Raw genomic sequence first — 22,746 nt, forward strand, 5'->3', positions numbered from 1 at the left:
AGTATTATGCTTGTCTACAAAATAAAAACACAATCTAAGGGATATTACACGGAAACAACACTACAAGTTTCGGTCAGTGGAGTCCACTGACAGTACAGCCGACTGTTGCCGCTGTGGAAAGAAGAGGTGAGATCATCCACTGTTGCAGGGTTTTTCATTTTTGTCGTTGATATTTCTGTGCAATGGAGCAGGGCTGAAGAGAAGAGACGATGAAAGTGAGGAGGTTCTTACACGTCGGCATTATGTCGAGGAGCGCAGAAAAAACCCCGCCCACTTCCTCCCCACGTCCCACTCCTCCCACGCCGCCGGCCCGTCCCCTCTCAGTGTGTCCTTCGGGAGCTTTGCACCCAGGCTCGGCTACAGAGCCTGGATGCCGTGGCTGGATGGATACGAAGCAGAGGTGTCCGTGATGATGAAGAGATTTAGGAAAACTAGGAAGGATTCCGGCTTTTTAACACACACCCACAACCAACCCCCAGTCGTACAACTCTTCCTCTCTATCACTTCCCCGTCCGACTGTCTCTGGGTCTGTGTACCTTCAGTCTGCGTAAAGGATGAAGCCAGAGAAGGTGCTGTACTTGTTGTTGTTGCCTCCATGGGCTTTGCCTCCATCCAGTTTGATGTAAATCTCGTCGCCCGCGTCCAGATGGAGGATGACGCTGTTGGAGGCATAGTCGTAGTTCTGGTCAGCGTCTTGGGCGATGGCGCTGGCACGAACCTGGAAGAGAGAAAGGGGCAGACGAACATGTAGGAGAACAGGTCGTCTCGTTAGATATCGAACATTTCAGGGACATTTGCTTATATCATTTAGGAAAAGCACTTAATACTCATTCTAAAGTCATTCTCTCACATATTGTCAAATACGCTTTTCACAGTTGTGGGTTTCTGCTACTAAATCTGAAGCTCTAACAAACCTCTCAGGCTGCACAGTTCTCTGCATTTGTTATTTAAATACTAGAAAATAATGTATTCATCCATCCATTATCTATACCGCCTATCCTTAAAGGGTCGCAGGGGGCTGGAGCAAATCCCACCTGATATCTATAATACATATATATTTGAATGATACAAGAGCAAGATCTGCATAAAATATATACAATCATGCGAACGTAGCAAGGGGAGCTGCTACAGCTTGGGAATAGCAGGCAGTTGCATTCACGTCTGAATATAAGTGCCACAGTTGTTTTTTATTGAGTGATTTATTCTATACGAGAAAGCCCAGGACTTCAGATCCAAAACACCCGACAGGTTCAATAGTCAAATTTGAAAGTTTCCTGAAATCAGATCCTAATCCAAATCTGCAACCATTCTTTTTCTCAATATCTATTGAAAATACATCAAGATATCATCATAATTAATCTGCGAAAAAACATCAAGACAAACAAAGCTATGGATAAAAAAAACAGAAAACTAGAAATAGAAAGGTCATGAAAAGGGAACCAAACAAAACCTGAAACTGTCACTAGACTGAAAAATCACTTACTGCTGCAGCCCAAAGGGAAATTTGTTGCTCAAAAAGAGAACATGTCAGTGTTGGGAATACCCAAATAAAAACGATCTGTTGTTGAAATACCAAACCCCAAAGTTTTTTCACCGGACACACCAATGGCTCAAGTAGTTCTTCATACTGATATTAAACCTACAGGAGCAACCGGAGGGTCAGTCAAACCTCAGGCCGTTCTGTCAAGCAGATTTATGGTTTCAATCTAGCCATCGGTCTTTCATAGAAGACCTAACATTGAGCCTCGGAACAAAAAGGTCTGCAGAAAGAGAAAGTTTGAGAAACTTAACAACAGGGTTGACTCTGGGGGCGTCCGACTCTGGAGGATATTACTGAGAAATACAATATATGAAAAAACGTCAAGGACGACTGCTGATTATGAGCGGATATGACGTATTGAAAAGTGCGACGAGAATCTTTGGTATGAATTTGTATGATTACAAGATTTTTTAAAAAGCAAAGGAGGAATTTTACGTTTACCTTTGTCTGACTGTGGGTGTGTGTGTGTGTGTGTGTGTGTGTGTGTGTGTGTGTGTGTGTGTGTGTGTGCGTGTGTGCCTGCTTGCGTGTGTTCTGGCTCTTTGGAGCAGTTTCTAAATAACCTGTCCTGACTAATTAAGACCTCCATCACAAACATGCTCCCTCCCGCTCGCTTGCTCGCTCTCTGGGGAGGAAAGTAGAGCTTCGGTGCCAAATGGGCGCTGAAAACAATAGAGGTGCTTTTCATGCATGTGTGTCGTCGCGTGAAAGAGATTAACACAGCGGTAGATCGTCTGGAGGAATGACCTTGCAATGTTACAAATGAAGTTGCGTGTTTTCGGACACGCGCAACTTTTTGTACCAGTTGTTTTTGCTAAATGAAACTTGAAATGTAAAGAGACGTTCAGTGTTAGTCACTCACTGGATGATGCACACAGATGAGCTTTTAAAATGAATAGTATTCCACTGATTAATACTGCACTCTTATAACATTATTGAATAAAAAATGGACTTTACATGCACCCCTCTGGATCCTCAAGAGGCCTTACGCAACTTTTCTTTTTCCATGTTATTATTTGTGCTTCCAGGGTGAGCAGTGGAGGACTCGCTGTTGTTTTTTGTTCCCCAGATTTAAGACTATTATTGCATTTGTAAAGCACATACCTCCCCTGAGGCCCAACAGTGCATTTAAATTAAAACAAGCCTCATAGCTAAAGCCACATTTCGCTACACATTAGTGCCAGTAACAGGTTTCTAGCCCTATATGTCCCCGAACAGAGGCTAAAAATAGACTACACCCCTTGTAACCACATTTGAATCCACTGGATCCAGATTTTTATTTGGATCTGCATGAAACTGCACAAGCATCGATACCTAAATACATTTTTTCCTCAAGATTCACACATAATTAACTGAGAAATCTAATTTGTTGAAAAATCCGGCACAAAGCAGGATACTGAACAGTCAATCTTCATATGGTGAGTTACAGTAACCCAAAATAATAACTTTTTAACCCAGATGTAAACCCTATAGGAGCTTAAGTGACTGTAACCTCAAAGTTATTGTTTCACCTCAAGTCCAATGTGTTAGTTTACAGAGCAGAAGCAACAACAATAATGTTCAACTCGCCAAATGCTAATAGTCGGCTTTGTTTGTCAGCGGTATTGAACAGTTACTAACAAGGAGACCCGCATCAGTCATAACTTGTGTAGAATACAGTCGAACGAGAGGATCATTATTCTCTCCTGGGATGAAAAAGAAAGCAACTGTATATCCTTTAAAGCAGCCACTGGTTAAATAAGCCAATTAGTCACTTAGTCTGGTCACTGGGGTTGAATCAAAATCAATAATTCATGTGTGTTCCAAGTGTTTTCCTGTGGCTCATTATCGGGTCTCTAAAGTCTGCTGTGGCCCGACCTCGGTGTTTGCAGACAGCTTTAAATCGGAGCTTTGGGGCGGCCCAACAATTCATTTTGCACAATTTAAATAAAAATATTTAAGGTTTTATTCAAACAATCCACTTATTCCATAATAAACGTCACGCTAACCTCCTCTAAATTATGTTTTGGCAATTTATGCTTCTAATTGAAGTGCTTGTTCTCTCACTCAAACACTCTTTTTCTGTGGATTTTGTAATGAATCATTCTTATGAAATTGATAGTCTTTTCTTTATTAATTCTAAACTCTCATCTCCTGTCGATTTTCTACCACAACCTGCTGCCGGGAACATACAGTTCCAGATGTGGAGGTTGTGAAGAGGCGTGCAAAGTTTTTTATTAAAACAGCAAATGTAAAGATTTTTCATAAACTGAATAATAAGTAGTTTGAATCACTGCAAGGATGGATTTGTATCAAGGGAACTATTGGTATAAATCTTATGATTTCAAGCTGCAAATGATGGACGCATTTATCAGAAAATTCTTTCAGGGAAGAATGGAGTGAGTGAAGTGCTTCTCTCCACATCCACACAACGACAAAGAGGCAGACCTGCACTAGAAAGAAGCAATGCTGTAAAAAGCATTGAAGTGGCAAGTGGCCATATCTGTGACACCGTATGTTGAACCTGGATAAACCAGATGTTTGGGTTACTAACCATCACTTCACAACACGTCATTATATCCATCATAGGTGTGAGATGCAAATATTCATATTCTACTGCCACAGCTGCTTCTCATGGTCCCTGTTATCTTCCACGATTCAACAACACATACAGACGTTTTCCGAAGTTTCCCCAAAAATGAAAAAGTTATTTTAATTACTTGCAGCCAACAATTTCCTTTTTTTCCTATTAAACCGTTAAGTCATTATTATCCTTTTGCTATCCAACAGATGCTCATACCTCCGAATGATTTCCAAACATAGACGAGCTGTTTTCTTTCGAGTCGCCATCAGCTTTGAATTATGGAGCAGAGAGGAGCAAGGCTGAAACTTCTTCAGCTTTTTCAGCGTCTTTATTGATGGTTAAGTAAAAACAACTCGAGTTTGTAATTGAAGGTGAAGTGAATAAAAAGGAGCTTTTGTGCGTTTGGATAGCATGAAGAATGCGCACATGGAAGGAGCATTTATTAATCGTTCTCAGGCAGCACAGAGGACAAGACAAACTTCTCTTCTTCTATCAAAGCACCCGGCACAGACGAGATGTCTGATCAGGAAAGAAAAGAGAAGATCTGAGGTTTTTCTCAAAGTTTTTTAAAAACCTCACAGTAGACTGTAGCGGTCGTGTTGGCGTGAAATTAAAGGCTAATCTGAATAATGAAATTCCGAGGTAGGTGAGGTTTTAAGATGCAGTAGTAATATATTCATTATTGTACAGTTTTTTTTTTTTATTGTTTATCCTCCTGATTAAATCTAGCGCAGCTCATATCGATGTGCAAACAAAGCCTCCTGTTCGGATTCCGAGATGCCTGTGTCCAGTGCATATTAATATGATGTGATGTGCCCTGAGTGTGCCAAGTCAACACCATCTTATTAGAGGTTTACCGCTTTTGGGGTTTAGCGGTGGCGGTAGCGGAAGCGGGGGGGGGGGGGGCGCTGGTGATGTCGGCTCAGGTGGATTTGTCAGTTGGGATTTTAATGAAAGTTTAAGAAAATATTTGCCTTAACAGGTGTTCACACAGAACCCCGGGAACCTTAATGTCAGAGGGGAGTTATATAACTTAAATTATTATCTTGATTGTTCTTTAAGGAGCTAAATTTACGACTTGTTCAAGGGTTGTGTTTCACGATTTTCTTTCTGACGGGTGGAGGAGGTACAAATATAACATTTTCCTTCAGTGAGCAAAGCCCTGGTGGAAGTAAACTCCCCCAAAATCCTTCTGGTTCTCTCACATTGATATTATTGTTTTGTTTTGCTTCTTTGCTCTAATGGTTTTCATCCCCTTCTGAGACTCTAACTGCCGCAGTCTAGGCCTCCTTCGTTTGCCTTCAGTGATAAGCACGCATGAATAAAACCTCTCGCTATTTTTGAAATAATGATCTGGGAGTTTATTTATTTACTGTATAATATTTTTTTTTTCCCTCTTTCACACAAAGAACTTGTTAGGGATATGAGCCAGAGGTTCAAACGGAGGATATGGCAGACGTACAGCGAGCGATGAGCAGGACTAACAGCCAATTGGCAGTGCGTGACCTTGACACGGAGTATGTAGAGCAACTTTGACAAGACAAACAAAGCATGAGGCTGTGAGCGCCGGCGCCGGCGATGGTAAATGAGGTGTCAGGCAATGTTGTCTTCCTTGTGGCTGCTCGTGCGTGTTTGCATTCCGTCACTTCGTCAACGTGATGGCTTTGATTGAGCAATATTCTGAGTGGAGACACAAGAAAATGCCAGGCTGCGCTCGGGCTTAATGGACGATGTGTGTGCCTGGAAAAGAGAAGAGTGGATCCTCTCTAAGTCGTGAGCTGTTTAACTGTGACTATGGACGCCGCAGTTATCAATAAAACATGTTTTTTATTTAAAGATGCTGCCCCCCCGAAGACGGCACGTCGCAAAACACTGCTCCCTCGGCCTTGTGGGATTTCCACTACAATCAACAGTTCCAATTGCAATTTATTTCAAAAGATGTTTTACACCACTCTCATTTGGCAGCTGCGGTGTTCCCATATTGTACGGTCGGCTGCTCTGCTTTCATTATAAGCCGTTAAAGCAACACTGTCGATGAAAACGACGACAATTTGAGGCCCTGGCTACGCATTGTGTCTGGCATTGGGGGGGGGGGGGGGGCTGCGGAGTCGCTCTGGGACAGCGATCTTACGAGAGGCTTTGTCAAGGACATGTCTCGTGGCTGCTCTGACAGGGATTTGTTGACTTGACGTTGAGCCTCCATTTTGAATCGACGAGTCTATCGGCCCTCTTTAAATCAAAGTGTACTGCTGTCTAATTGTGTTTGAACATTCCAGCCGTGAACTGCATGCTTAATAGCAGCTTAGCCGGCTTGCCACTGCTATTGAGCCCACTCCAACGTTTGACCGCACACACACACACACACACACACAAATACACACACTCAATGTGACAGAGAGGCAAACACACACATCTATTTGCATTCCTGTGCACAAACACACACGTGGGTTGAAGGTTTTAATGAAATAATGAGCACGGCAAACCCACGAGGGGTTGCCAGAGAGTTGTATTATCAGATAGCGTCGGGTGTCCTTACACGTTACAGGTCTATTTGTTGGAGAATTTAAGAGAAAACCCGATATGAGGTGTGAAATGATAACAGGAGATTTGCCATCTGTCAGACGAGAGTCGAGAAAGGCCTCCTGAATTAATTTCACCAGCTGTTCTCTTTGTACCTGCTCAGCCTCCTTTGAAACGGGACGACTTTCCTGCACAAACCTCTCACTGTTTGTTAATCTGCTCGCAGCCATGCTGGAGGTGAATCCGGCGTCAGACATTAGTTCATTAGTTAATCACGTGCACCGCTGATACCTGATCTGAGTGTTGCAGGAACCGCTAAGGGGGCCCGGGCGTAACGGGAACACACAGAGGGCGAGAGGAAGACGACTCCTGGAGAACTGCACAGGAAACAACGGTGGGAGAAAAATAGATCTCCAACTTTGACCTGCGCTCCAGCCGGTCTCTTCTCTCCTGCGTCTGACTCATCACACCCCGTTAATTAGCGAGGTACGCTGTCTGCTGCGAGCGCCAGCACCTGAACTTTACCATCACTACTCGCTGCAGAGGCTTTAACTGTAAAATTGTCCAACTTTCTTCGCACCCAGCGTGTTTTTCCAGTGAGCTTCCTAGTAACCCTGAGGCACTTGGATTTTCCCTTTTTTCTCAAATAGAAAAGACTCCACTGAAAAAACGAAGCAAAGTGAGTTTCCGTCTGAGTGTCGGATGATAGGCAAATTGTCAGCTTTGCTCTGACATCCATTTTTCATACAGTATCTGATTCATCCTCTCTTACTAGGGAGAGTGTTGATGTTTTACCCATATTCTTTTAACAGGGAGAGGCAGTCGGTGTTAAACACACTGCGCCGTGCAGCAGACTGAGTCATTTTGGAGCCATTGGCTCGCCGCTCGGGGAGGGGATGATCGTGGGTATCGCCCAGGAATGAATTTAGGGGGACGGCTAAATGTCAGGGGCGTGGGGAGACACCGGGAGAGAGAGAGAGAGAGATGTTTGCATAAGAGGGCCAGGGGCACTTGTCTGTCTCCCATATGGCCCTCATTATAATAAAGAAGCCTTGTGAGTCAACACCATTGCATCCTTGAGTCAGCTGGCCACAGGAGGAAACCCATAGCCTATTTTAAACTGTATGTTTTTGTGATCTCTCGGTACATGAGATTATCTAGCAGTGTTCCACGAGCTGCTGCTGAATGTGAGACGCCAGCTGGGCTCTCATGCCTGTCTGCTCAGCCCAGTGCAAAATGATTTCAAAAGTAAATTGAATTATTACAGACAAGTGGTGGGCAGTTTTCGGGCAAGTTTAGAAACTTCACCAATAAATGATAGATTTTCTTCCCCGTGCTTGCCGAGGACAGCCTGGTGTCATCTTGACATTTCCAATCTGTGTGGTATTTCCTAACAACATGGGCCAATCTTCATTTAATAGCCCTCGCACCTAATTAGGCCAGCTCTAATGTTCCACTCGGCAGAGTGTCAAATCCAATGTCCAATTACACAGCAGATCAAGGCCAAAGGTCCGCCTCCACTACCTCTCAGGCTGATTATAGAAGAAGTGCCACGATGTACATCACACAGAGAGAAACGGGTCTGTCAGAAGAAGGAAAGAGACACACGTGCATGCACATATACACTTAAGGGGATCAATACTGCAGGCGAAGAGGCCGAGGGACTGAGGGAGGCTCTCTCAAACCCTGCCTGTCCATTTCAGACAGAGTCTCTCTGTTGCGCCCGGCAGACACACAGAGGCCTCTCAGTGCCGGAGTCACAGCACGATGACGAATAGCAGGACTGAACATTACCAGAATGTTAAAATCAATCTGAAGTATTGCTGTTTCAGTGGAGATAACCCTAACCCAATAGTCCTTCATATTTTGATTCCTATCATAAAAATCTGTAAAAAAAAAACAACCCAGCCTGAGTGATAATCTGTTGAATGATTTCTATTTCTGTTATTCACACGTTTCTTCGGAGCGTGTGTCAGAATCAAATCAAACAGAGCAGACCCTCGTCCAGATGGCTCATCTCCCATGTTTGATGTTTGGATCGACACCGCGGGCTCAACACAATTTGCAGGTTTCACCTGGATACACTGCAGCGGGATAAACGGCCTTCATGTGCACCGGAGCTGAAAACCCCTCCTGGAGGTGCCTTCACGAGCGGAGATGGACGGAGGCGACGGCTTTGACAGGAAGACGACACGCGACTGAGCAGAGCCGATGGAAACACTTAACGTTTAAAACAGAACCGCTGAAGAGACACTGGAGCGAGGTGAGCCCGAAAAACCAAAAAATCGGAGAGAAGGAGGTTCGCGCTGTAACCCATTCTGTTCCAGTGCAATGCATCACTTGAGAGCAACGGGGAATATTGATGGCGTTGTGTGTTGTGTGTAAATCGATTGGGTGATACCACAATCCAGATGCTCCATTGCGGCTTTTTTTTTAAGATAATGTTTCTTTTTTTATGCTGAAACTTTTTTCCTGTGAGCTCCTGTCGACCGGGCGTAGAGGAGAGATGGAGGGCAGAGCACAGTTGGGGTAAGGCAGTGGGTTCGGGGGTAGGGGGGTGGTGTGGTGGGGGGGTGCAAGGCCTGAACGTGTATGAGCAAGTGTGAATGTGTGTGTATAGTGAGACTGCAGCAGTAATTGCCAGGGAAGAGCCATGTGCACGAAGGACGTTGAAGCTTATTAAAGAAGGAGACAGAGTGATTATTCACTATGGTCCTCTTGAGAGACTGACGCTGAAGTCATTGCTTTTAATTAACTCTGAAACGGTTTTGCAGATTAATAACAATATTAAGATGGGAACGGAGAGGAGAAGCGCAAACACATCCTGGATCTGGTTCAAGCTTTTTAATTACAATTAAATAGACTCGCTAGCACAATAGCACAATAACTATGTCTTTTTATGTCCTCTTTGTCTCGCTCCGTCTTCCACCGCCGCCGATACATTTTCCATGCCACTGTCTCTCAGGGTGTTCGAGGCAGGTCAGAGGAAAGCGCCGGTTTTAATGGCGAGAGTTTAGGGTTGGTGGAATACTTGGCAAGCGAGTAAAAGAGCGGGCGATGGAGGAGCCAATAGAGTTCGCGGAGAGGAACTTGGAAAGCAGATAAAGTGTACCGCGCTGAAAATAGATTTCCTCATTTTGTTTGTTTACCAGGAAGCTGACTTTTTGGTCTCTGTTAGAAAAGTGTCAAAGTCCTGGGGACAACGCTGCGATTCTTCTGTTGCAGTCTGGCAAGTGAAAAGAGGAAGTGGAGAAAAAATAAAGAAAAAGAAGAGGTGAACCTATGGATGCTGATGTTGAACGCCTCTTGGGAGGACCCCTGGAGTGGGAGGAGCACACGCTGGATGGAAACAGCACTGCAGGGCCTGGGAAGCCTCCGCCTCACTAAAGCCAAAAGATGATAAAATACTAGTATTGTCTCCAATTCCCTGGCCTCCCCTGCTCCACCTCACAGTGCAGCTTTTTGCAGCCTTAATGAGCTGGGACTGCAGGAGCCCCTAGCTTGATCTCAGCACTTCATCAATGATGTAGCATAAGCCGGCCCCAACATTTATAACCATTCACCGTCGTTTACACAGATTGAGGCTTTGGGGCCTTTCGCCGTCGACCAACAACCTAATAAACACCGCAGCAAGTGCTCTGCTGTCTGTATGCAAGAGCTGCCTGCATAGGACAGAGAGAGACAGTGAAGCAGTTACCACTTTATAAACATTACACAGGTCTCTGGGGATGCACACTGTGTGCGTCTAACTTAAGTACCTCCACACCCTCCTCTTGGGAGCACAATGAAGCGGGAACAGAAGGCCTTTTATTGGAACATATGTTCTTCTTCCCCTATTATACTGTATATCAATGCTTTTACGCCTACCCATAAACATTCCTGTTGAGTGAGACATTATATGTAGAAGGTGATCGCTGTAACTCTTTTTCTTGCCGGCTGTGAACTTGGCGGAGGAGTTAACCTCTAGCTGCCTTGGCAAGACGAACAGATTCACGGAGCCAATTGTTTTATCTCCGCCTTATCACGGTGTCAGCACTTGCAATGTGAGGCCCCGGCCACTTTCTGCTGAACTGTTTATTTCAAATTCTCAGTTCCCCAAAAATAAAAAAACTTAAGAATGTAAAAATTATCTGAAGCAGGTGGCAGCAGCAGTTGGTGGATTTGGATTTCGGGAGGTAGAGGTATTTGTGATGTCTCTTGTTTCAAGGATTCATCTCTCTGATGATGGTGAATCAGAAATCCCAAATGTTAATGAAATGGACTATAAAGAGCATTTTGTGTGTGACTTACAGAAGCTGTGATATCCTTCAACATGTACAGTTTTTAAAAAAAAATGTCTTTCACCAGCAGCATTACTCATTAGAACACTGTTTATCTATGGGCACAATCAGCTTTTGAATATGAAGATTATCGTTTCAAGACAAGAGAAACATGTCCCTAAATGATCTGGCCTTTTTTAGTGTTACAGCAAGGATCTGTCCAGCAACTATGAGTGGCCATATTTCCGTTTTTTTCTCAAAATGGTTGTCATCGCGACTAAGAGTGAAGGACTAAGGATATGTACATATACGTGTGATGGGCCGCAGTCCATCAGCAGCAGTGGTGGAGTTGGTTGATCCACGGTGGGGAATCTGAAGCGGTTCACAGTTAGGGTTAAAAGGTTTCATATGTCGAATGAAAATTTCTAAACATCATTTAATATAAAATTCAAATGTTGTGCTAATTTGTGTAGCGAAAAGTGCCTCCCAATACGAATAAGGATGTTTTTAAAGAAGAGCTGAAGTGTAGGTAGCAGCTGAGTGCAGGTAAGAAGAGCGTTCTGTAATCCGTCCAAACATCCAGTTCTTTGAAACGAGTTGAAGAAATAATTTAACGCCTCCCTCCTCCTTTCCCCTCAGTGGCTCCAGAGCACAGTTCCTCCCACATATGGGTCATCGAAACATGAACATTACGAAGGAACTGAACCACATCAGCTTGTCCGGCTGATTTGTTTGCTGATGTCACGCATATAGTTTTTGTTCTGAAAACCCAGTCAGCAGCAGCCAGAGGAAAACAGACTCACAGGCAGAGTCGAGCTGCAGGCTCTCAGGTGAGCTCTGATGAAAAATAATACAAGAATACATTTTGGTAATATAATTTAAAGATGTGACTGAGCATCACTGTGGCACCATGCATGTTATGAAACTCTTGTGTTGCCCAAATCGTCAAATTGAAAGGGACAGATCGACAGGAATTCAGATAAGTCTTGAAAATGGCCCGCAGCAGATGTTTTTATTCCTTTATTTTCTAACTGCGTCTTCAAAATCTATCGCATTTAAAAAACTTAATTAATAAACGTATTCGCACACTCAGTTCAAGTCCACTTTCTGCAGATTCAGCCTCTGTACTTGCTCATATGTGAGGACACGTGTGCGTGTGAATGAGAACTCAAGACAGAGAGCAAGTGCGAGTATGATTTTGGCCGTCTGTCCAAAATAGAAAGAAAGGTAAAAACCAAAGACCCAAAGTGCAGCTGAGCTTGTGGAGCTTCTACATTAGAGATGCATGACAATGTGTGAAATGCAATAAAGGCGGCCCCTGTAACCTCTTCCTTTTCATGGTCTCTTGTGATATAATGCACTTTAACCCGGAATTGAACTCTCACAGCTTTTAGAAAGTTGTAATTATCAAAGTGACTGATTTTGATTGGAGAAATTATGCAGGATTATATTTGGAGTGTTTATAGTGTGACAGGTTGCTTCTTTTCCAATTTAACATGAATGCATTTAATTGTGAAGGCAAACTGATAAAGGCACAGTTGCAGCCACAAATCAAACAATGACTGCAAATAATTTCATCTTCTTTCCTATTTTTTTTTTGTCACCGGCAAAACGTTATTTCAAAGCCTCTTTGAAGAGAAACGATCTGACGGGCTGATCGGAAAGCTGCAAACTACACAGGCACACACATTACCAACCTGAGAAGACCCCGAGGGGCGCAAAACTAAATTAGCCCCCCATTAAAGCGATGCATCAAAGAAGCCGTGAATAGATCATATAGACGTCCTAATGCATTTATCACGACTGCAGAGACCGATGGATGCAGCGGCAACATGCGGTAGGTTTGCACAGACACACAAAGTGTTGTCCAAATATTATCCGTGTAATTTCAATTTACCCCCCCCCCCTCGACTCCGTACACCTGCACCGAGCAGACATGATCGGATCTAAAAGTTGAGTGTTTTGTTATAGAAATGCGTGCTCTCCTCCATGCAATATTGTATTATTTTTTAATTATAATAATAATATGATTAATGAAAATCATGCGTAAAAGGCAAATCTCCAAATACGACAGCGCACCGTCCCTCCACAAAACAAAAGTAAATGGCACCGCATCTCCACTCCACTACATTTTATTCTTTTAATTCCTGCAACTTCTCATCGTCACTTTCGAGTCCAGCACTCCGACACAAAGTGGGATTAGTAGAGGAAAAGGAGAAAACACGGAACGCGCGATCGGTCTCCGGATGTTACGGCGTGAAGGCGCACAGACCGGCGCGCTCCCCCCGGCTCCCCCCGGCTCTCCCCGGCTCACACCCGCACGGTGACCGGCCCCTGGATCGCATCCGTGCACGCTGCGGTGTCAGGACGCATCAAGCGCGGACGCGGGTCGCAACCAGTCAACGCGTCTTTATCCCCGGGCGCGCCGGGTGCCTCAGCTGTGCGCTCTGGGCTTTGGAGGCGCACGGCAGATGCGCACGCCTGACTCGCAAAGTCACTTTTTTACTCCCTGGCTTTACCAAGACAAAAAAAAAAAGCTTCCTGCGCTGTATGGATGTTTAGGACAGAGCCACAGAGGACGTGGAAGAGGAGAGTGCGCCTCAGAGTTTGACATGTTTACACTGGGGAGAGGGGAACTTTGAAAGCACTAACCTGGCCGTTCTTGCAGAGGTCTGCCCACATGCTGGTGCCATCCCCTCCTCTCATCAGCACATGGTAGATGAAGAAGTAAGTGCCCGGGATGCTGCAGATGAACTTGCCCGAAATGCCATCGAAGTTGTTGCCCAGGTTGGTGACCACGTCGTCAAACTTGAGGATCTCGTAGCCTTCGTGGGGGTTCTTAAGCCCTGCGTAGAAGGCCACCCGAGGCACCGTGCTGTAGGTGGCTGTGCTGATAGCTCCATTTCCCCCCAGACCCAAAATCCCAGTCCTACCCTGGTCCCCTCTGTCACCAGGAGGCCCAGCTGGTCCTGGTGGCCCCGGTTCCCCCGGCGGTCCAGGTGGTCCGGGCTTGCCTGGCCTGCCAGGCTTCCCCTGTGGGCCTTGCAGTAAGGTGGAGGGTGGAAGCACGTTGCCTTGGTCGCTCAACGCCTCCGCCTCAGCCTGGAGACTGGTGGAGCTGGTGCTGCTGGCCGGAGTGCCCTTGTTCAGGTAGGGGTCGCACACCATGCGACAGGTGCCCAGCATCTCATAGTGGCTGGCATCTGTACCCACCGAGCTAACGAGCACAGGGATGAGCACCACCAGCACCAGGACCAGCATAACCCCGACGGCAGCCGCCACCAGGGTCTTCCTCCCGATGCTGAGTCGGGGAAGGGGCTGCGCTGCCAGCGTGGGTCTCCCGGGAGCAGAAATGGTGACTGCTTAGTGTGAGGAGCCTGTCACCGAGGAGAGGGACCCAGAGATCCCGAGAAGAGTTGCAGGAGGAGCGGCGAGTGTGTGAGGGTGAGACAGAGACCCACATACACTTGGTCCACCCCACTGCTCTGCTCAGTCACACTTAACTAGGCAACCAGTCAGTCACACATACAAAAGACTTAAGGAAGCCCAGGCATACAGAGGGAGACATTCAGCGTGTACTTACAAACACATTCTGACTTGTGGGAAGAAGAAGCAAGAAGGATGCAGAGCCCAGAGGAATGGAGTGAGAGACAGAGGGAGGGAGCGAGAGAGAGAGAGAGAGGGAGGGAGAGAGGGATGAGAGTGTGAGAGACACAGAGCAGTCACTGGATCTGTGTTTGTGCATGCATGTGTGTGTGTATGTGTGTGTGTGTGGTGAGTTTGTGGTGCCGGATTCTCAGGCTTGGCTTTTTATACGGCAATAGCAGCGGAGCCCCCTCCTCTCCTCTGCTCCCCTATCGAGTGAGAGGTTGGTGTGGTTACGTCCCCTTCTCTCTCTCTCTCTCTCTCTCTCTCTCTCTCTCTCTCTCTCTCTCTCTCTCTCTCTCTCTCTCTCTCTCTCTCTCTCTCTCTCTCTCTCTCTCTCTCTCTCTCTCCCTCTCCCTCCCTCTCTCTTCCTCCAGCTCACTGAGAGGAAGGACTCTCATCCCGCTGCATTTCATTCTACCACTCTCCTGAACCACAGAGGAACCAACACAACCCCCCCCACCCCCCCACTCTGACCATCTTGCTCCTCTTTTTTCTCTCCTTGCTCTCCCTCCTTTTCCCCACTTTTGATGCTGTTTCTCACTCCCTTGCTTTCTCCTCTCTCATCAGCATCCAGCCTCTAAAAATAAGGACGGAGATGTGGAAAGACAGTCTTTTTTTTTTCTTTTTTCGGACGTGGGCTCCACAGATTCATGAGAACATGTGCACAGACACAAGACAACACTTAAATCTGCTAAATCAGCTCCTCCAATAAAAAAAAAAGGTGCTAATTACAGAAGTTGACGCCAAGAACGAACTCGCGAGCCAGCAACTTCATCTGTTCAACGCAAACACAAAATGCAACTACATGTGTAGAGGATGTATTAAAACTTTTTAAAATGATCTTTGTGGTACCTCACAAGGGGCCACTTCTTCAGGGCAAAGGCAGCAAATCTATTTTTCCGTTAGGGGCCACTGACATCTGCTGTTATTTTATTCCCCCTCTTTGCCTTTCCCCTATGTCAATAACCGTGTTTCTCCACCTGAATGCGCTGACACCATTTCTTATTGGTGTCTTTTTTTAGGTATTGATTTCATGGTTTTTATCAAATTAAGGGTCCTGGTTGGGAGAAAAAGAAATCCATATGCAGCAATGATGTCATTTGTTTGACATTTTCATCTCTTAGAGTGATTAATGGTGAAGTAAGAAAGCAAATAATAAAGTCTGCAGATGGCAAACAAACATATGTCATCATGTGAAATCTGTGGAGTGTTTGCGAAGACGTCGGTCTGATGCAGTCAAATGGACAAACACGATCAAGGCAGGCGGGAGAATGTGGCTCGTCACGTCAAGAGGAAGTGCCAGTTGGGAAAGGGACGTTCATTACATGTTCATGAGAGGTAACGGTGAAATCAGCAGGAGAATGCAGGCTTTTTTTCCCCTTTGAATTCCAATATGAAGCCAATACAACTGCTAGCTCAACACCACAGACAACCAAACAGGGTGCATTGTTGATTTAGTAGCAGATTGTGAATTCATTATCAACTTGAATGGATCTCGGTCGAGCATAAACCTCAGCCAAGGCCCAACATTCCCCTTGGATTCAATCAAGCTGCACACGAGTCGATATTAGTCCCCGGAATATGGCTGATTTCTTTCATCCAGATCCACGAATTATTCCCTGGAAAACTGATGAAATGTCTTGATTAGGAATTACTAGATCTACCCCTTTGTCCATGATTTAATGGATTCTTTATTGGACCATGTCCCATCTTTCCAACAAGTTTAGTGGAAATCCTTTCAGTCGTTTTTGGGTGTATTCCTGCTGACAAACAAACCATCCAACCAACAAACAAACAACAGGGAAGAAGACATAACGGACACAGACTACACGTATCAAACCATTGTCTTATTTTTCTTTCGCTTTTCTTTCAGATATGTCGACAGGTTATTAGTCCACCAGGTGCTTCTGCTGATAAATTCCATCAGCCTCAGTTTAAACTTTAAATCTGCAAGATCTTCCCGGCTCTTTCCACATGTCGTGCTTGCCTGTCTCCGGAACTGCTTTGTGCCGGAGCTGGGGCCGAGCTCTTGTGACGGATTGAGACGGATCAGTGAGCAGGATGCCTGAATATCTGTTACCACCGTTCTGGACATGTCACCAGTTTTCTGTCTCTTCGTCATCATTTAGTTTAAGTAGCAAACTCATGGCTTCACCAGTTGGATGTCTAATGTCAAATTTATCACTGAGTCTGTAAGACATTCCCAAATAACAGGCACAACAGGTGTTCCTCAAATGCATATTTGCCTGTTTTTGTTTTATTCCTGCGGTTACAGACATGGAGTTTGCCTATATGAAGAAGCACACAAGGCCTAAATTGGTTTTTGAGTTTGTTTAGGTGGGAGTGTATGTGTGTGTGGGGGGGGGATTGTTTGTTCTCCCCACCTGCCAGCTGGAACTGCCAGTCAGATCAGTTTGCCCCAAATCTCTAAATCTCTGAACCACTGAGATCAATGCACACCGGAGAGGACAAACAGAGAGTGATAGCAATGAAAGAGAGAAAAGTAAGATGGGTAGACGAGCGTCGGAGAGGCAGAGGGGGAGCAAGGTAAGACATGGAGAGGGAGTTAACTGCTGTGACAGCTGAGCTTTATATCAGTGGAGCTGGTTTGTTTTGCTTGATTTGTCGGAGCATATGGAGAGGATCCAGGAGTGCCAATGACAGTCGTTGTGAAACATAGTTTAATGGAAGTGATGGCATGTTCTGAAAGCAAAATAACTGCATATGGCAGAAACAGATTTTCAGGAGCTGAGATGCTTTTTTTTGGGACGCCTTACAAATGTCAGGTTTTAGAAGGACGACGTTCCTGTCCAGCTCCAAGAGTTAATCTTTGATGTAAACCTGTTCTAATGTCATACAATGTCATTCTGTTAAGTCCCCCTTTGTGGAAAATCAAGTTTGAAATATGTCAACATGTCCTCCTTGAGCCTTTTTATATGGTAAAAGATATATATTTTGAGTATTTTCCTTTTAACAACAAATGCCAGACTGAAGGAAACGGATTCAGCGTATTTGGTGTTACAAATCTAATAAACTTATCCTTGTGGGTGGGACTTAGTAACTGGAAAAGGCTCCCCAGAGTCTGGGGGGACGAGAGTAGTGGTGGGGTCATATTATCATATTCATAAGTATATGAATATATATATGAAAATATGAAATACACACCCCAGTCATTAAATGATGAATGCAGGTGGGAAATCACATGTTTCATGCCAAACCTTTTGAATATGTAGTTTTAAGGAACAAATACGAGTTTAATGCGGAGTGGGACTTTAAGAGAATACCATTATTTACAGGAATTAAATTCTTAAAAGCTTAGTATTGAGAAACTTTAAGAAAAGTGTGGGATTTCAAATTAAAATATATTCATCCATCTATCCATCCATCTATCTATCCAATGGAATTCAATTGAAATTGAAATGAACTTATATATATATGCAATATACAAATACAATTGAGTAGAATGTAATTGAATACAATAGTAGTACAGTTAAATACAAGGTACACAATATAGATTCAAACTCATTGTAAACACTGTAAATAGACTGTATAGTACAAAACTGAGATACGTTGTAAATTTGCAAGATAACATAAAAAAAAATGCATAATTATTTCAAGTGGTATATTGTTTCTCTAATATACAATAATATAGTGTGAAGCTGCTGCAAGTTAAATGCTGTTAATGTACAGATTTAACAGTGTAGGGTTCAGTCTCCAGTCATGTCATGAATACAAAAATAAGATCAATCTCCAAACAATCAGTTATATTAGACACAGACTAAAACAAGGGCGACGGTTTCTGAAACCCTGAGCAGCTGTGAGGACAGGGAGCAGGAAACAACAACCTGCAGTAGCTCCGTGTCCAGGCATCCAAACACACCTCAAAGCTTTTAATCACTTTGTTCTCACTGCTCACAAAGAGATGGGGAGTCAGAGCAAATGTTTCCAAGGGTTACAGAAGTACACACGGGAAAACCATATAACATAGAGGAGTACAAAAAAGAAGATTTCATTTTTTTTTTTTTCATGAGGAAAGTTTAACGGGTCAAAGAAACAAAACAACATCACAAACATGCCAGCAAACACACTAGAAGCCTCATCTCGGGTTGAGTTTGTGTCTCTGATTGCTTCCCTTGTGTTGCTCCTGGCCAAAGCTTATCAAAGAGCTCCTTTCATAAGTGCCAGGATCAAGCCACTGCTGTGACTGCTTGGCACCCACTGAGGTGGTTTGGAGATGGTGAGTGGCGGGGGGGTGCTAAAAAACAAAGACGTCGAGGCAGAGGAAGTCCGAATTGACGAGAGCAACTGAAGGGAAATGGCGCATTTGTGCATTTAAAGGAAAATTGGAAAAGGAAAGAGGCTGAGTTCGGAGGGGGAATTGTCCACTTTGTTTGTGGAGTAAGTCTGTGTCTGCTCCGTAGAAGTGGGAAAGAGGGCATTTGTTTTCGAGTCTGGGGAGGAACTGTTTTATATACAGTATGTGCTGCGGAAATTAATATGTATTTGCTTTAAGCCTTCCGTGGCTCAGTGATTTCCTGCTGAACGTGCACTTTTAATGCACAGGATATCCAGGTGAATGCAGGAGCGGTGAAGGACATGACTCTGGAAGGAAAAGAGCAACACACACAGAAAACACACAAACACACACACGCCCTGCAGAAATCCCCTCAGGCCGTGTGTTCTTCCTCACTACAGGAGCCGCGGGTCTATCAAGCCTGACGTCTGTCCCGTCCACTACAGCATGTGACAGCGTTGCATTTTTACGCGACATAATAACTGACTTTGCAAACCCGGAGCTTGTCCAGAGTTTGTCTGGTGTTCCTTCGTGGCTCTGCATAGTGGTACCTCACACAAAAGTGATTATGACATGTCGCAAGCACTTTGCATGTTATGTCACATGCAGTCAAATCAGCCTTATTGCTTTTCAGTGCAATGGGATGAGCACGGTCGCATGCTCCGTATATCTTTATGGAATATTTACTATCTAATGACACACGTACAGTTGTCTGCCAAGAGTACAGCTACTGTAGAGACAGTCGGGTGAAGACGTTCAGGAAAATTGAGCTCTATCATCCATGAATGTGGCTCGATCTTTAGTCCTTGTTTACACGTTGTCTTCTTTTCCTTGACTAAGCAGCAGAGCTTCGAGGAAATGGTTGTTTAACTCCTTGTCCTCAGTTTGCAGAGTGACGAGAGGTGAGAAATTGCGGAGTTGCTCTTTGGCTGACATGCTGCAGGGTCGGCTAATATATCCAGGTATCATAATGAATGTGAGGACGTACGTGTGTGTGTGTGTGTGTGAGATTCGTGCTCCCTCTGCCTTGCCTGCAGCGAGCTCTTCGTGGCTTTACCCGCTCTTGCCTTCTCTCCCCCCAGGCTCCCCAATGATGGGATGACCTTTCCACCTCGGCCAGGACTGCAGCGTCACTCACAGCGTGAAGTGAGAACTCATCTCCTTGCTAAACACTTCACAGCGCTCTCCTCTCCTCCTCCCCTCCCCTCCTCCACTTGCACCTGATTTGAATCCTGCCTCAGAAGAAAGGTCAGAATTCTAAATTTCCAGGGATACATTTCATTCGCAACACTTACTGCCTGAGCTACGAGTCTGGAAATGCCTAATATGCCGAATATGAAACGCGTCATTTGTCAGGATTCTATTCAGCATTTAACTGAACGAATAAAGGCAACTAGGTGTGCAAATAAATACATGTTTTCTGACAAGGAAATTACATAAGGACATCTCTTTTTTCCTCCTTTTGTTTATTTTTGAAACATTAACCTAAAATGAGTAGGTACACATGATCAAATATTATTGACCTCTCATTAGTCCTATTGCTTTCACTACAAGGTCCTGAGATTCAAAGTTTCTACGTTTTACTTGGCAAAAACCTGCCAAGTGTTAGTACTGCTTTGACTTAAATTAATTAAGCCTGAGATTGCGAGCTGTGAACCAACGACTGAACAAACCCACTATTTTAAATCTGGGTGTCAGTAACTTAAGAATTTTTTTTTGTGCTACTCTCTCTTTCTGTCTTTGTTCTCCTTCTTCTTGTCTGACCCAGGGGAAGTCCCAGGGTGGTTTCCTTCATCCAAGCATTAAAGACAAGAACCTGTCAAAACCTCAGCTGGAGTCCAGCGCCGGCTCTCTGTGGCCTGGTTTTGCCCTCAACATGGCAGGACTGCAGCAGAGAACCCACAGAGGAATATTCTGTCCCCTGGGGAAGAGAATCGAGCTGCTGTAGAACTGACAACTTCCCCAGAGGTGAGACAAAGGGAGGAGACAAAGAGTGGTAAGAGTAACGTTTAATCTGCAGCGACCGATGCATTTATCACGTGAAAACACGCTCATCGTTTCATGTTTAAAAAGCTGTGTGCAGGGAAAGCACAAGTGATAAAAAGGTGCTTGAGATACCCTCAGATTTATCAATGAAGTGCACCGGCTGCCGTGCTTGAAAAAATGATCTCAATAATATGTATTTCTCATACTTAAAAGAATATTTTGACATTTTGGTGCATTTAAAGTCATATTTTCACTGCAGGAACAGGAACTCTGTGTTCCCAAGGCAACAAGAAAACAAGAACCAACAGCTGCTGACACGACAATAAACACGTGGTCAAGGTTGTGGATTGTTCATGATTGGGTTCAATTTAGGAAAAGATTGTGGATTGGCTCAAAATAAGTTCTTCATTATGAGGTCTTCATGTGGTCTTCGGCTGTTGAACATTCACAGATAAAAGAAACAACTAACTCAAGGTTCTCCCTCGTTTTTTTGAGGCTTTGTTTGTTGCCTTTAAATAGCACAGTGAACCGAGAATTACTGTAAATTATATTTAATGATGATTGTGTTGCCTCATTAATAATAAAATAACTGAGTAAGAAGGCAATAATTGCACAAGTACACAAAAGGTCAAGGCGCTGTACAGGAAACCAATGCATAATGAACATTTTATCGGTGAGTTCATTGAACCTGTGGGATGGAAATCAGTGGATGTGTAAGATATGTGTGTTATGGGAGCAGAAGTAATAAATCTTCCTGAAAAGCAATTACGAACTAATGCAGAAAAAGCATATTTCTATCTACCTAGAAACAGGACCCTGCCTACATGTCATGTAAAACACTTCATGGGCTTTTCTGTACATTGTCATATGGAGTCATCCTCACCCCCCGATCTCCTCCTCCGTTCACCCTCTCCCCTCACCCATGGGCCCTTGACTTCCGACCTCTCACCCCGGCCAGCTGCACAACCCCACCATGCTTCTGTCTCACGGCAAGGCCCTGTTCACCCGGCATTAAGTATTATGCAATATGTATTTATGTATATGAAGTCCACCCCGATGAATCATTTGCAACGAGGAGGGAATTTCTGCTGAACTCTGCTGAAGCTCCTGTCCCTTAAGCTCCCGTGTCACACTGCAGGCCTGTCCCCCAGCTTAGTTATACTGTAGATCATAAAGCCATCAGGGAGGGGAAGAGTACAGTACAAAACATCATTAATATAAAAATCATTAATATGGATCTGGGAGCAGGGAGAGTACATCTTGAAATAATGAGAAACCCCTGATTACTAATGCTGTATCTCCACATTTGGATACACATTTATTATTAATCATTAAAAAATAAGGGTGTGAATCATTGTGCTGTATTTTTGGGGAACTTTTGCTGCAGCCTCTGGACGATACTGTGAAGTATTTACTGTATACCGGGGTCATAAGACACAGCACCTTCCATACAGGAACTGCTGATCTTGACCTTGCATGGTGTCTATTAATGATTCAGGTTTTTCTCCACTGAGGAAAAAAAAAGGGTTTTCATTTGGCTGAGCGTACTTTCCAGTGAAACTTGCTGAAACCCGTGAGTGAGCTGACCACCTGACAACACACCTGGATCTGAAAATCGTTCCAAATTTCTCCCGTGAGATTGAGAGAGACGGAGTGAGAGGAAGGCAGAGGGGGGGGAGGAGAGAGAGAGAGAGTTGGAGAGGGAGTGCAAAGGGCAGCAACCCAAAAAGCAGTGGTTCCCTCCCTCCTCCCTCCATACAGCATGGCAGTTAATTTAAATTCTGCAAGGAGACAACCCATAAATCACCTCCATTCTGACTAATGGCTTCTGCACTCAGGGAAAACTCTCGCCTCTCTACCTGGAGACATTATACACTGTAAAAAATATAGGCTACACTTGGTTTTAAAGCCCTGGAGTGTATGTGCGAGTGTATTT

The 22,746-nt window shown here is 44.5% G+C and overlaps 1 protein-coding gene across 1 annotated transcript; it reads right to left on the reverse strand.

Annotated features, from left to right (window-relative positions):
- Window positions 1–538: 538 nt before the first annotated feature.
- Window positions 539–14,161, reverse strand: LOC133023349 (C1q-related factor). Its single transcript, XM_061090366.1, has 2 exons — window positions 13,535–14,161; window positions 539–718 (listed from the first exon to the last, which is right to left on the reverse strand). Exons 1-2 carry the CDS (start codon window positions 14,141–14,143, stop codon window positions 539–541), a joined length of 789 nt encoding a protein of 262 aa, XP_060946349.1. The 5' UTR covers window positions 14,144–14,161.
- Window positions 14,162–22,746: the final 8,585 nt, after the last annotated feature.

Source organism: Limanda limanda, chromosome 17 (genome assembly GCF_963576545.1).
Source record: "Limanda limanda chromosome 17, fLimLim1.1, whole genome shotgun sequence".
In the NCBI taxonomy this organism is placed as follows: Eukaryota; Metazoa; Chordata; class Actinopteri; order Pleuronectiformes; family Pleuronectidae; genus Limanda; species Limanda limanda.

Coding starts and splice junctions, on each gene's coding strand:
- LOC133023349 (XM_061090366.1), bottom strand. CDS start 14,143: ATGCTGGTCCTGGTGCTGGTGGTGCTCATCCCTGTGCTCGTTAGCTCG. Junction 719..13,534: donor ACCTCTGCAAGAACGGCCAG/GTTAGTGCTTTC, acceptor TCTCTCTTCCAG/GTTCGTGCCAGCGCCATCGC.